The sequence below is a fragment of the Emys orbicularis genome, chromosome 18 (genome assembly GCF_028017835.1).
Source record: "Emys orbicularis isolate rEmyOrb1 chromosome 18, rEmyOrb1.hap1, whole genome shotgun sequence".
Classification (NCBI taxonomy): domain Eukaryota; kingdom Metazoa; phylum Chordata; order Testudines; family Emydidae; genus Emys; species Emys orbicularis.
Genome location: NC_088700.1, coordinates 13,179,821 through 13,193,845, shown reverse-complemented (window position 1 = coordinate 13,193,845; position 14,025 = coordinate 13,179,821). Strand labels below are relative to the sequence as shown.

General features: G+C 41.9%; 1 protein-coding gene across 1 annotated transcript; it reads right to left on the bottom strand.

Annotated features, from left to right (window-relative positions):
* Positions 1-4,267: 4,267 nt before the first annotated feature.
* On the bottom strand, positions 4,268-13,978 carry DOLK (dolichol kinase). Its single transcript, XM_065418865.1, has 2 exons — positions 13,924-13,978; positions 4,268-6,134 (listed from the first exon to the last, which is right to left on the bottom strand). The coding sequence occupies exon 2, from the start codon at positions 6,035-6,037 to the stop codon at positions 4,448-4,450; it is 1,590 nt and encodes a 529-aa protein (XP_065274937.1). The 5' UTR covers positions 6,038-6,134; positions 13,924-13,978; the 3' UTR covers positions 4,268-4,447.
* Positions 13,979-14,025: the final 47 nt, after the last annotated feature.

Here is a 14,025-nt window from a genome sequence, read left to right as displayed (position 1 = left end):
TTTTTCAGCAAATCTATGAAGACTTATTAAATGAAGAGAGACAGGACTTTTCTTCACAGTTTCAGTGGAATATATTTTATAACAAGTAACGAAGGATTTACGTGGGGTTTTTTTTAATATATACAGAGAGAACAGCTACTCTTTGAAGTATCCATACACAAGATTGGAAATACGCTTCATAAATTTTCACGTCACCAGTATATTATATAATTGACACACCCACAAAAGCCAACTTCCCAGCTCATTACAGGGATGCTCAAGTAATTTAGTTCAGTTATTGAATTCACTGTGACAGGGAACAATAATACTTCACACTTATCCAGTACTTTCCCACCACAGATCTGAATGCTTTACAGACACTAAATAATGAAGCTTTACAACACCTCTAGGAGGTATTATTCTAGTTTTACAGATGGGTAAACTGAGGCACAAAGCAGGAGTAGGTCTGATTGTGGAGCCCTTACTCATGGGAGCAGTCCCAATTACTTGAGTAAGTGCTCACTAACATGTACAAGGGCTTCACCATTTAGTTCTAAATGACTTACCCCAGATCACATAGCAGTCTTGGGAACAAAACCCCCGGAGTCCTGATTCTCATGCTCTACCCTCTAAACAACATTCCCTCCTATTTATTATCCTTTGAATGTGTAATATCAGTTTTATATTTTAAAGCTGAGCTATCAAACATTGAGACAATATAAGCAACATGCAGACTAGAGGAAGGGGGGATTGGAAGGTGGATAAAACTGTGGTGGCAACATTACAAATGGGATTATGTAGGCAGCAGAAGCTCTAGAAACATATATGCAAATATAACAAAAACAGGAAAAAAGATTGAGTAGCAGTAGTAAGTTTTATTAATAATTAGTCTCCATGGGTGAATTTTGTGTTCAGAGAAATTGCAAGAGCATGTATTGTGGATCAGTTTAAACCCTTAATATCAAGGGTTTTATTTATTGCTAAAATTAATGCATAGAGCCCAGCAGCATCTTCAGCATTTCAACTTGATTTAAACGTTTTAAAGTCATCTATAGAAATTAATGTTAAGCCTTTATCTTAAATGAAAACTAGATGTTTTGCTTATTTTAAATAGCACTAGCATTATCATTTCCAGTTGGTGAAAGCCATCTACCTTAAAGAGAGAGAGAGACAGCTGTACCTGACTATATGGGGTCCCTATGCAAAATATATCAATGGACTGATATTTAATACACTTGGGAAAATAATACACAGATGAACTTTAGACAGTTTCTAAGAGGTCACTTGAATAGAATAATCTGCCAACAGAACAGACACCCTCAATGGTATTCATAGACTAGATGAAAACAAAATAGTGCAGATGATCTTGCATTGTTGCAGGAGGAATGGACTGAATGACCCAAGACATCCTATTGTCTCAGGCTCTGTATCAGATTAAAGCAGGTTAGAAATGGATTTTTGCAACACATGGCGTCAAGCCTTATTGCTACATTACTTTTTAAGCATGATGCCTACCTCTGGTATTTGTCTCAAATGCCAGTTGCAATGAAGAAATAGATTAAATTCTTGTGTTTATTTATGGTAAAAATGGCTCTTAAGTAATGGCTGGGACTTTGCTGGTGGAACAAGAGTGCCAGTTTTAAACTGAGCAGCTAAAACAGGTTCCGTAGGTCAAACAGGATTTCTTGATGCATCTGAAATCACTGCAGTAGCAGGAATGAGTAGGCTGGGTAGGGATAACAGTGGTAATCTTGCTCAGATTCACCAAGGCTTCTATTAGAAACAAGAGTCTGATCTTTCCTACCTTTTTCAGACCTTGTTTTGATGTCAATAAGCAGGGGACAGAGTAACCTTCGGTTCTGGTGCTTTGTTTTATGGCTTTAATGTTATATCAACTTTCACCTGAATGCTCTGTTACCAAGTGCAGAACACAGGATAGGTGGTAGCTAAGGCTTTTTCTTAGTTACTGTGGGAAAAAGACCCCACCTTTCTAATTAATTTTTTTTTAAAGTAGCATTTTCCTGGTAAGAAAGTTGGTTCATCTCTCCTTTCCCTTCTGTGCTCTGTTCAATGTGATTTGAAGACAGATGTAGAAAGAATGTCCTACTCGGTCTCGCTAGAACGTGAGAATTACTAAACTGTGCAGCATGTTGGATTCACTGTTGCTAAGGGTCACTGTACTCTTGCACCATCCATCTCTCCAGGGCTGTTTCCTTGGAGCAGTGCCTCACAGCCTATTGCTCTGTTAATCACAGTCATTTTCTGACCGTTCTTAAAGTCCGAGGAGAGATTCTGTGCTGTGTGTCTCGGGAGGCATGGTCCAGAAAGAGAAGGCCAAGAGGGTTGGAGGAGGGTGGGCAAATGTGATACTCTCTCGGTTGTTCCAGGGGCCAGTGCATCTCAGAATGATTGGAGGTGGTCTGACTCTGCAGCAGAGAATAACCAGAGCACACAATGCTCTCTGGCCAATCCTCCTGCTAACACCAATACACTCCCAGTCCCAAACTTGGGGCTGCACAGGATGGTGCTAAGCTGCCTAGTTTGCCCCTATGTTGCTCTAGGGCTGGGGACAGGGTTCTGCCCCAGGGAACCGCTGTGGCCCCTTTACACAGCAGAAATGTCATAAAGATGCTGTAGCAGGGACCAGAATCAACTTCCCTGGACAAGAATTCTTGCAAGCAAATACCCTAACCAGGTACTCCATGGGAGGGTGGAAGAGGCAGGATACAAATCAGCTTAATCTGGTCCTAATGGCAGTTTTGCATGCTAATGAGAGAGGATTCCTAGAAGTAGAAATGTTTCAAAGGATTAAATATACAGAAATGGAAAGGTTTTTTGGCTATAAACAGTGAATTGTTTCAATTGTACTGAGTTCTGATCCTAATTAAAGGGGCAGCAGCAGGTAGTTTTGCTCCTGAATTTACATTTTAATAGACATGCTTTCGTGGATGATTTTTAATGAAAACCATTTGTCCAGATTTAAATGTCCCCCCTCAACCCTCCTAATGACTTACAAACCAAACACTGCAGCCTGTACTAGTGCATATATGAAAACCAGAACATTACTTACTATAAACAGCTGTGAAACTAACTTCAGTGATTTTCTTTGTTCAATCTGAGAGAAATGCAAGAACTGTATGAGTAGCAGAGAAGCACACTGGATTGTTAAAATACTTTGTTTTAATAATCTAATGTGTTACGAGTAATACAGGAAAGGATTTTAAATGAGTTTTAACCTAATCTCTCTTTAAAATTGTATCTGGAAATGGGACTCTTTTCAATAGAGATTAATTTTTTAATGTAGCTTTAAAAAAAATTCACATATAAAGCAAGTTTTGTTCAATGTAATTTCAAGAGATCGAGAGCATGAAAAAGGTAGAACTTGGTTTATTCCAGAGAACTGGCAAGTAAATAAAAATTTTAGCCACAAAGGCTATTGTTTTCACCCTGCAATCCTATCTATCCATGCTCTTCCAATAAACTAAGTTTGACATTCTCTGTATTTGAAATTACTTTAAACAGAATAAGCATTAGTGCTGTTTTCACTCTAGTTGGCAGAGGTCTTCTAATTTTGTAACAGGAAATGAGAGATGACGTGGCAGTCTTCATACAACTTGATCCTATGCTGCAGGTGGTGCACACCCTCACTGCAACAGCATGCTTTTATTGAAAGAGGCAGAATTCACATGGGCAATAATACAAGATACCAGGACTCAACCCGGTGGCAAGCCAATACAGTGCACAAGCTTTGTAGGAGCCTGCGCTGGTGAACAGAGAGACAAGGTGGGTGAAGTAATATCATTTATTGGACCAACTTCTGTTGGTGAGAGAGACAAGCTTTGGAGCTACATGGAACTCTTCTTGAGGTCACCAGAAGAAGAGCTCTGTGTAGCTCAAAAGTTTGTCTCTCTCACCAACAGAAGTTGGTCCAATAAATGATATTACCTCACCCACCTTGTCTCACTAACATCCTGGGACCAATATGGCTACAACACCACTACATACATCTGGTGAACCGTGTCTATTTCAAACTTCTAAGGTAGCAAAACCAGGAAAATGTAATGACCCCATCTGTTCCCTTCTAGTGAACTCACCTTTCCCACCCCTTCTGCTTCAGTGCATCCAGAAGAGACCTGGAAACAAAATCACTATGACTGTATATCTAATTCAGCATCACCAGCTCTACGAATCACAGTATCACGTGGATGGTTTCCTGTTACTCCTCTGAGAGGATGCAACAATTAGTGCTGCTTTAGCTATTAAATAACAAACAAAAAACAAACAGAAGCCTTTACTTTTATTGTAAATTAAGAGTTGAAGAACTATTTCCTTTCTGTCATTAGCTGTTCTACCCGCTATACCAAATATAGCATTTCGTACCAAACTGGCTCTACTGAGCTCTCAACAGGGATGCATGGCTCATCACCACCCCTAGCTAGAAAGGAAGTGTCTGTTCCTGGCAATGTCTCTAAGCCATGAGCAGTATCTGGAGGTAGAGAGGTAAGAGCAGATTGTCTATTTGGGTAGTGTAGGCTTCCAAAAGGGAAACTAAGCTGATGGACCCCAAAATCCAGGCATAGCTGGTGTTCAGGTTCACCCTGCCATCAAAGATCAGAATAAGAGCCACAGCAATGATCTGAGCAAAGATGGCAGTCATTGTCCCTTCAAATGTCTTCTTTGTCCCAGGCCATTTGATTTCCCCTATTGTACTGCCCAAAATTGAGGCTATTGTGTCTCCCACCCCTACTGCCAGTACCCCGGAGTAGGGAACCAATGCTCCTGCCCCAGATAGGGTACCTTTCGGAGCACAAGGCCTGGGGAACAACCACACTGGCAGGGACATCCCAACAAGTAGGTAAATGTGAGTCAAGATCAGAGGTCCACTATCTCGTTCATCCAAAAAGAGAGTGAGCAAGTGCCTGAGTGTTTGGCCAAATGGCTTGATCCTGAAGTATCGTATGTACTCTAAAAGGATAAACACTACCAGACACAGCACTGCAGCAATGTAGAGAAGCTGGTGGTCATAAATTAGCCCAGGGATGTAAGTAGCCACCACGATGAAGTGAAAGTATTTTCTGGTGATGGTTGAAGCTTGGTGCTTTTTAGATTCAGATGATCTCTTGGAATTCTGGTAAAGAACCACCATGCACGCAGAGGCAGCCAACAGGGTCCAGTACACAAGGAGGTAAACTCTTGTCTGTGTCTGAACCAGAAACCGGAGCAGCCAGAGCAAGGGATTCCTTCGGATCAGATGGTAAAGCCAAGGCATGAGGACCCCCAGTCCCAGCACTGCTGTCATCATGTGGAAAAACATAGAGGATGTCCAGGTTCCTGAATCCATGAAGAAGAAGAGAGCAGTGAAGAAAATCCCCAGAAGGACCACCCCAGCCACTGCCACTAGAAGGATGAAGTCTACAGGATCCGCTCTGCCCTCTATCACGTTCAGTGAGCGTTTAATGAGCTGTTTGAGGATGAAACTTATACCCCCAAGGACTAGTAATGCTTCCCCAGGAGTAAAACATCGAGGCAACAGATAGAGCAAGATCATACTGAGGTAGACAAAAATAAGCAGCACTTCCAGAACTTCTATCACTTCAGAAACAGTTAAAGAATACTTCATGGTATAGAGGATTATACTGCCAGCAATGCCTGAAAGGATGCAGGTGTTAGTTGGCACAGGCCTTGTGATGCCAACTGCTATTACAGATAGGAAGAGGGCTAGCACCATGCCCGTGGAGGCCACAACTATGCCCAAACGTTCAAAGTACACAATGCCAGCAGCCTTGCATCTCTCCTTCATCACAATCCCCAGGAGTGGGATGACCATACTAGCTGGTAGGAGGCCACTGTTAGCTGTCGTCCGAAATTGGAATACGGCCCCACCCAGTCGGAGTAGACGGTCCCATTTAAATTGGACATAAAAAGCCTGAACAGCAAGAGCAATAGCACACCAGGAATACCGGTCCCAAACTACCATGTGCACACACAACACAATGATGAACACAATCAGGGATTCCAAAAGCACTGGTTTGTTTAACATGGTTCCAGTCAGCGGCATCCTGTGGTTTCAGAATCTTTACAACTGTCAGATTCCAAAATTTTCAATACAGTCCTTGGTCCATTCGTAAAAGTTCACTTTCATCCTACTGCAACGCCTATAAAAATAAACAAAATAATAAAATTAAAGAGACTACTAGAATACCTGAGGCCTCCTCCTCATTATTTATTTTCTGAAGCTCAGTTGAAAGCTTTGATTCCTGTCATGAGAAAAATAAAATCAGGATGGAAATAAGTCAACCAGCATTTTCTACTGCTTTCAAGAATCAGAAAACTCAGCTTGCAATGCCATAGCCAAATCTCACAGTACTTTTATTCACATGCAAATACTAAATACTTCTATTGCAGTGCCAGATTTTTCCTCTCTCTCCTAAAAGTATAGAGGGAATGCTTTATATTCTGCAAGGAGTGTATGCAAGTACTAAATAGCAGCACTCACAAGAACTGGAAAGGGCACTTGGACATCTCTGTAAGTTAGATAAAGACAGAAGAGCTTGGTGATGAGTTTGTTACAGAATGAAGTGAAATTAATGCACCCACATGCCATGGTGCTATATAAAATAAATATTAAAGAAGAGATGAAAATATGCATGTTACATAGGCAATCATTTTATTGATAGAACCGACAATACTGTTTCTACCATAAGCAACATCTGATCTTTTAAAACATACCAATTAAATTAAAAAAACAAACAAAAACAAAAAAAAGCACACAAGGTACAAATTAACTGAAACACAAAACAAATCAGAAGCAAAATTATGTAGAATGGCTACTCGTGTTTTAAAAAAAGGAATTGACACCGTCAACTTGAAAATTGGTCAATTAAAATAAAAAGAGTTAAAGGTCGTTTCAGGTCTTCCCCTTGCCTCTAACTCCTTTCTTCTGATTTTCTGTGGATTTAGTCACATTGTTCTATTTTTAAAAATATTTTCTCTCCAGTGTTGCTGTGTAAAAGGGAAAACTGACGCTACACAAAGCACTGTCATATATATAATATAAACAAACCGAAGAGAGATAGTATTTTCTTTCTCCAAAATCTTTCAAGTTATAGTAATTTTAGGGGTTATTTCTAATTTTGGTAAGTAAAATTATTCAGACATAAATGTGACAAATCTATAGTGTCCCCTTAAAATAGCAATTCTCCAGCATTTTAACCCATCTGACCTTTCTCCCCTGGTTAATTAGAGTATTTAGTAGTACTAAATAACTTGGAATTTCTGTCCAAGCTGATCCTTTCTATTCAGTTATAAGTATTGGCAAAAGATTCTAAACAAATGGAGAAAACTCAAAACTTCGGAGGAAAAAGCCTCTGTGATGGAACAGGACATTAAATACTCCAGCCTATTGTGCAAACTTCCACTCATCTTAATGTACATCTGTCCACCTTTGCCTCAGAGTGTCTCTCCTTCCATCTGCTATTAGTTTTATGACTGACTTTACTTATTGCATCACCTTCTTTACCTCACTGTTTGTTCTCTCAAATAAGCAATAAGGCTTACATTATATGAGTACAAGAGAAAACATCAAAGTCATAAAGAAAAAGAAGTGGTCACATGGGTCTAAACTGGACAGATTCCACTGTTTTTTGGAACTTGGTTGATCTTGGCAGTTCTAGTGGTAGCTAGGGACCAAATACAACATATTTCTGTCTACAAAGGGACTACACAGTGTCCACTGTACCTTTGTATTAAGCTGCTTAATAAATTGTTTGTTTGTTTCTAAGAGAAGAACTGCTGGGCTACGTGTGTTACAGAGGGACAGCTTGCATGTACCCTAAAAACACAGCTCAGACTCAACCTGAAAACTGGCCACAGTGTTCTATTTTACTTTAGAAAATGTTCTGGAGATACAGTTCATACATATTCTCCCAAGTCAGTCTGAGTAAATTTACATTTAGATACTTAAGGAGTGGTTTACGCATCATTACAATTCTGAGGTGAGGCATTTGCTCCTATCCAACTCATCCTCTCCCTACACTTTGCCTCAGCCTCTTTTCCAATTGCTGAAAGTGAACCCTTCCTAGCCTTCCCTACCCATTTCACAGCCTTAGCTAGTCAGTCTCTTCTGCATAGATCTGTGTCATTATTAACAAACAAACAAGTTATTTTGTCATTAACAACATACATGGATTTTTCATCCAAGCATTAACAAATCTTATTTATAACCCGCAATTGTTACCTTTACAAGACCTATTTGTGTTTGGCTAATATCTTTCTCTGTGTTTAAGTCTGTTCAGATTCCAAACATGGTAACCACACATTATAAACTCTACTTATATAAGGCTTTCTGTCATTTTTTGGCAGTGAAAGGCTTTCCAATACTTTATTTCTCCATGTCACTAGCGTTAGGAGATCTGTCCTTTTTCAGGAACTAGCTATCGTGCATTTGGCTGCTAGTAGCAAATGTGTGCCTTTCCTGACTCAATAGCCTCTTTTGGACTGTAACCTAATAGAATCACTATAGGTTCTGTGAGTAGCCTAACTTTAGTTATTTTGAAAATTCTATATGCTACTTTCCTCCAAAATACCATTATTTTAGGGCATTCCCACCATCTATGCAGAAAGGTTCCTACTCTTTCACATTCTTTCCAGCATTTGACTTTTACATATATATTTTCTTGAGCTTAAATGGAGTGAGGTACCATTGAAAAAATATTTTGTAGTAGTTTCCCTTAGTGGTTACATCAAGTAGTTGAGATTTTTGCTTTTCTATTTCTACTGTTCCAAAGGAATATCTGTTTTTAGATCCTTCTCCCATTTTTCCATAAAGGTAGGCTTATCTCCTAGATCCATCAGTAACATTTTGTTATACCATGTGAAGATCAGGCCCTTTAAAGTGGTAATTCATGTTTCTCCCTCTTTAACAGTTTCCTAAAATGGGCTTCCTGCATGGGATATGCTATAATGGCTGCAAATAAGTCAAGACTGATCTATTAATATTCCTCTTGAGTTCTTTGATGGTATTAATTTCCATATTTTTATTATGGAATAGCTGACCAAGGGTTGACCTTTTCACTCCCATACATTATACACTGGATTAGATAACCTGAGTTGAAACTCTAGATTGTTTCTGAGGAGTTTAAGCAGGGAGGGGAAAGGAGCGTCTTCTTTTCTGTATCAAATTCCATATGTGAAGTGTAATTATGACACTTGGATTGTTTCTCTTGTGTTAATTTAAATCTTTTAGGTAACAAAAAAAAAATCAATGCACTAAATTTATATTTACAATCCTGTTTTTCCATCTGATTTTCATCTAGTATTTATGGGTGTCACCATGGTACCAGGCTGAAAGTGATCTTAATTGAGCCATCCAATAATATTTTATTACATTTGGTACTGACAATCAATGACCAACAATCTCAATGCTGTAATGAATGAAGCAGCAATGGGCATCCTTGGAAAACACCGTAAGAAGACAAAACCTTGGGTCACAAACGAAATACTACAAATGTGTGATATTAGAAGAGAACATAAAGAGACAAGAACAGTACTGAGGGAGCTGATAAATACAGAGCAATTGGCAGAAATATCAAGAAAGGAATTAAGGTGGCCAATGAGATATGGATTGAAAAATAATGCTCTAAAATTGAAAAGTATAGCAATAATAAAAATAGCAAACGAGCCTTCCAGATTGTAAAAGATCTGACGAAGGAAATGGACCAAAGCTAACGCAATTCAAGACAAAGAAGGGAACAGTCTTACAGAAAAAAAGGACATCATCAATAGGTGGACGAATTACTGCTCTGATCCATACAACCAACAGACAAATGGAGATCCTAGTGTCCTAGATAGCCCAGATTCAACAGAGGAGGATGACTTTCCAATACTGAAGAAGTGGAAACAGCTGTGAAATCACTCAAGAACGGAAAGGCTACAGGTATTGACAATATCCAGGGCCGGCTTTAGCAGGTGCGGGGCCCCACACCGGGACGCGAATTGTCTCGCGCCCCCCCCCCAACTCTGCCCCGACTCCGCCCCCTCCCTGCCCGTTGGATCCCTCCCCAAATCCCTGCCCTGGCCCCGCCCCCAGCCCCTCCCCTCCCTGCCCCATTGGATCCCTCCCCAAATCCCTGCCCTGGCCCCGCCCCCAGCCCCGCCCCCTCATTGCCCCATTGGATCCCTCCCCAAATCCCAGCCCTGGCGTCTTCCCCAAGCACGCCGCATTCCTCCTCCTCACCCCTCCCTCCCAGGCTTGTGCTGATCAGCAGTATGGCGGCGCAAGCCCTGGAGGGAGGAGGGAGAAGCAGGACGCGGCTTTTTTTTTTTTTTCCTCGCTCCGCTGGCAGCCCCGGACGTTGCGGAGCCCTCTTAGGCGCGGGGCCCCATTCTGGGGAATCGGCCAAATCGGCTTAAAGCCGGCCCTGACAACATCCCAGCTGAACTGATGAAATTCAGAGGAAAAATAGTAATAGATGTACTCACCAAGATCTGCAACAAGATCTGGCAGACCAGTGAGTGGCCCTCCACATGGACACAGTCACTAATCATCACTCTGCCAAAGAAAGGCAACCTGCAATTGTGTCAAAATTACCGGACCTTAAGCTTAATGAGCCATCCCAGCAAAGTGATGTTGAAAGTCATATTGAACAGATTGAAACCACAAGCGGAGAATATCATCGCTGAAGAACAGGCTGGCTTTCCTGCTGGAAGAAGTACCACAGAACAGATTTTCAATCTTCATGTTCTATTTGAGAAGTACTTACAACACCAGCAGGACATCCACCGTGTCTTTGTTGACTTCAAGAAGGCTTTTGACAAATTATGGCATGAAGCTCTTTGGGCAACCACAAAGAAGTACAGTGTTGGTCATAAGCTTATTATTACCATTAAACAACTGTATGCCAAGGCCAGCAGTACAGTTCTCATCAATGGCACAATAGGAGAGTGGTTTCGCACCACTGTTGGAGTCTGGCAAGGCTGCCTTCTTCACCCACACTGTTCAACATCTACTTGGAGCGCATAATGACTGATGCCCTAGAAGATCATGTATGCACAGTCAGCATTGGGGGGGCGAACAATCTCAAAACTTTGGTTTGCTGAGGACATTGACAGCCTGGCAGGTAGCGAAGATGAACTTGCCAACCTTGTGAAACTATTGGATGACACTGCCGCAGCATACGGCATGGAAATCAGTGCAGAGAAAACTAAGCTGATGACAAACAAATGTGATGGGATCAGCTCACATATCACTGTCAGTGGACGAGAGCTGGAGACAGTGAAACAGTTCAAGTATTTGGGGGCAATCATCACTGATGAAGGATCAAAGGCAGAAATTCTGGCAAGAACTTTGCAAACAACAGCAACAGTGGCAAAGCTAAAGCCAATTTGGGGAACAAGAACATCTCCCTGGAATCCAAACTGAAACTGCTGCACGCACTGGTCATCTCCATTTTTCTGTATGTGTGCGAGTCATGGACCCTTACGGCAGGACTTGAACGGAAAATACAGGTAATAGAGATGAGATGCTTCCGTAAAATCCCGGGCATATCCTACTTCAACCATGTCACTAATGAAGAGGTCTGTGATGTCATCACCCAACGTGCTGGGTCATATGAAGACCTCCTGACAACCGTGAAGAAGCACAAACTGAAGTGGTATGGCCATGTAACAAGATCATCTGGCCTATCCAAGATCATTCTCCATGGGACAGTACAGGGGAAGAGAAGGGGTAGACAGAAGAAGAGATGGATTGACAACATAAAAGAGTGGACAGGAATGGACTTCGCGGAGACTCAAGCACTGACACACAATCGTCATGGGTGAAGACAATTGGTTGATTGCTCATCAGTGATGGTGCCCCAACGACCATTGCGGTTATGGAAGTGATGATGTTGATGACTGACAATCCCCCCTTTCAGAGTGGGTTTATGCAGAGTTTTGTTCTTAGTATTATACATTTAATAATCCTTGTCTGAATTTCCTCTAGAGGTTTTTGGAATTTATATTGACAGGGGCTGAAATATGAATTTATTTTTTGGCAACCAAATACATTTTTATTGTTGCTATACAACCAAGCCAAACTAAATGTATTTTTTCCCCAATCCAACAAGTCATTTTTCAGTTTTGAAACAATGGGAGGAAAATTAATTTCATAGAGTTGATTGAGGTTAGAAGTAATCTGGGACAATTCTCCTTCACACAGGGCCAATACTGGCTTTGAGCAGCCCACTTCTGTCTGTTTCTAGATATAGAAAATGGGGCAAGGACCTGTCAGTAGGAGAGTGCAGGGAAACCCCTATATGCAAGCCAGAGGCGGAGGAACAGTTATTGGCCAACATGGACATTTAAGAGCTCCAGCCCCTACAGCAACGACACCTAACTACCGCACCCAAATGGGAAAGTAACCAGTTCTGATGGTGAAGCACCTTGAGAAGGCTGAAATCCCAAGTATGAATTTACATATGTCTGCTATTTTAATGCAGCTACAGCGTAATTTGAAAACTACTGACCTGTAGATGTGTAATGAGGGCTATTTTATCAATATCTCCTCTTGCCTCAACTGTTGCCTTTCCCTTCTCTATGATTTCTCCAAATACGAGCTCTTCAAACTCCAGAATGCCAGGGCGGGTCCCACTTGCTCACATATGGAACAGACCATATATTCTCATACTCAAACATCTTCACATGCTCTTTGCTCATTTCAGGATCCACTTTTTGTTTTAAAGCCCTCCATGGACTTGTCCCTATTTGCCTCATGGGTCCTGCCTCTTTATATTTGTTTCAGTTAGTACAAGCCTCCTGTTCTTTCATTTAGTTGCATGACTTCTCCTTTACAGTTCCTGACAGCTAGAGCAGATTTAATTTCTCTCTCCACCTCTGATATTCATCTCACTTCACATCTCAGCTAAAATAGAAAACGTTATTTCATTCTTAGCTATACTACTTAATTTCTTTCTCTCTCCACTTTCTACTTTGTTATTCAACTCCCACTATGGTATTTTGGGACACTATACTGAAGACACTATGGAAGACAGAAGTGTATTTTATGTGTTCAATGAAGCAACTAACAGCATAAAAAATAATCCACTCCACCTGGAAGGTGCAGCCACCTGGTATAAAACAAAGTATTACTGAGCTCCCAAGACTCAGCTTTCCCATCTGTTGGAAAGTCCATAGTATGTCTTTTCTCACGGGCTTCACTAGGGCTATGTCTTCCCCGCAAAAAGAGGGATGTTCTTTACTCAAGTTGGCTAACTACCTCCGGTTAAAATAGCAGTGAAGGCACAACAGCTCGGATTTTCGCTCGGGTAAGCAGGTCGAGTTCAAGCCTACAAGGGAGTTTGGGGTTGAACTCGAGATGCTCACCCGAATTAAAATCCAAGTGAGTAGCAAACTACGGGTCAGGGAGAAGACTTGGTGCAGGAGAGACAAAGTGACCCCCTCCCCTTCAGGAGCTTGCACGTAACAGGCTCACCTTCCCGCTATACTTCTCGTGTTCAGCTTCACCCCTAGGGTGACCAGACAGCAAATGTGAAAAATCAGGACGGGGGAGGGGGGTAATAGGAGCCTATATAAGAAAAAGACCCAAAAATCAGGACCGTCCCTATAAAATCAGGACATCTGGTCACCCTATATGGGCCCTTATATAAAACAACACCCCCAACCTGCCCCTGTATCAGACACGCTACCCTACAGCGCACTCCTCTTACCCTTACCACGGAGCCCCGCAGCGCACCTAGCCCCTATCACTCCACGCTAGCCCTACGTTACCCTGGGCTTGGCACCTATAGGACTCTACAGCAACCATCTCGGCTCTTACACATTCGTGTACAGCAGCGCCCCCATAGCCACCTCCACGCTACACTTCCCTTGGCTCCTATATAACTCTATAGGGGACCCTTGTTGGGGTTCTCGCTATGCACCGCCCCTCCTCCCTCACTAACTCACCTCACTGGACGGCGCCATCTTGCTGCCCGTGTCTGTCACATGATGGGGGACCCTCGGGGGCGAGGGAAGAGCGGGTCCCCGTCACGTGATGCAGGCGCCAGG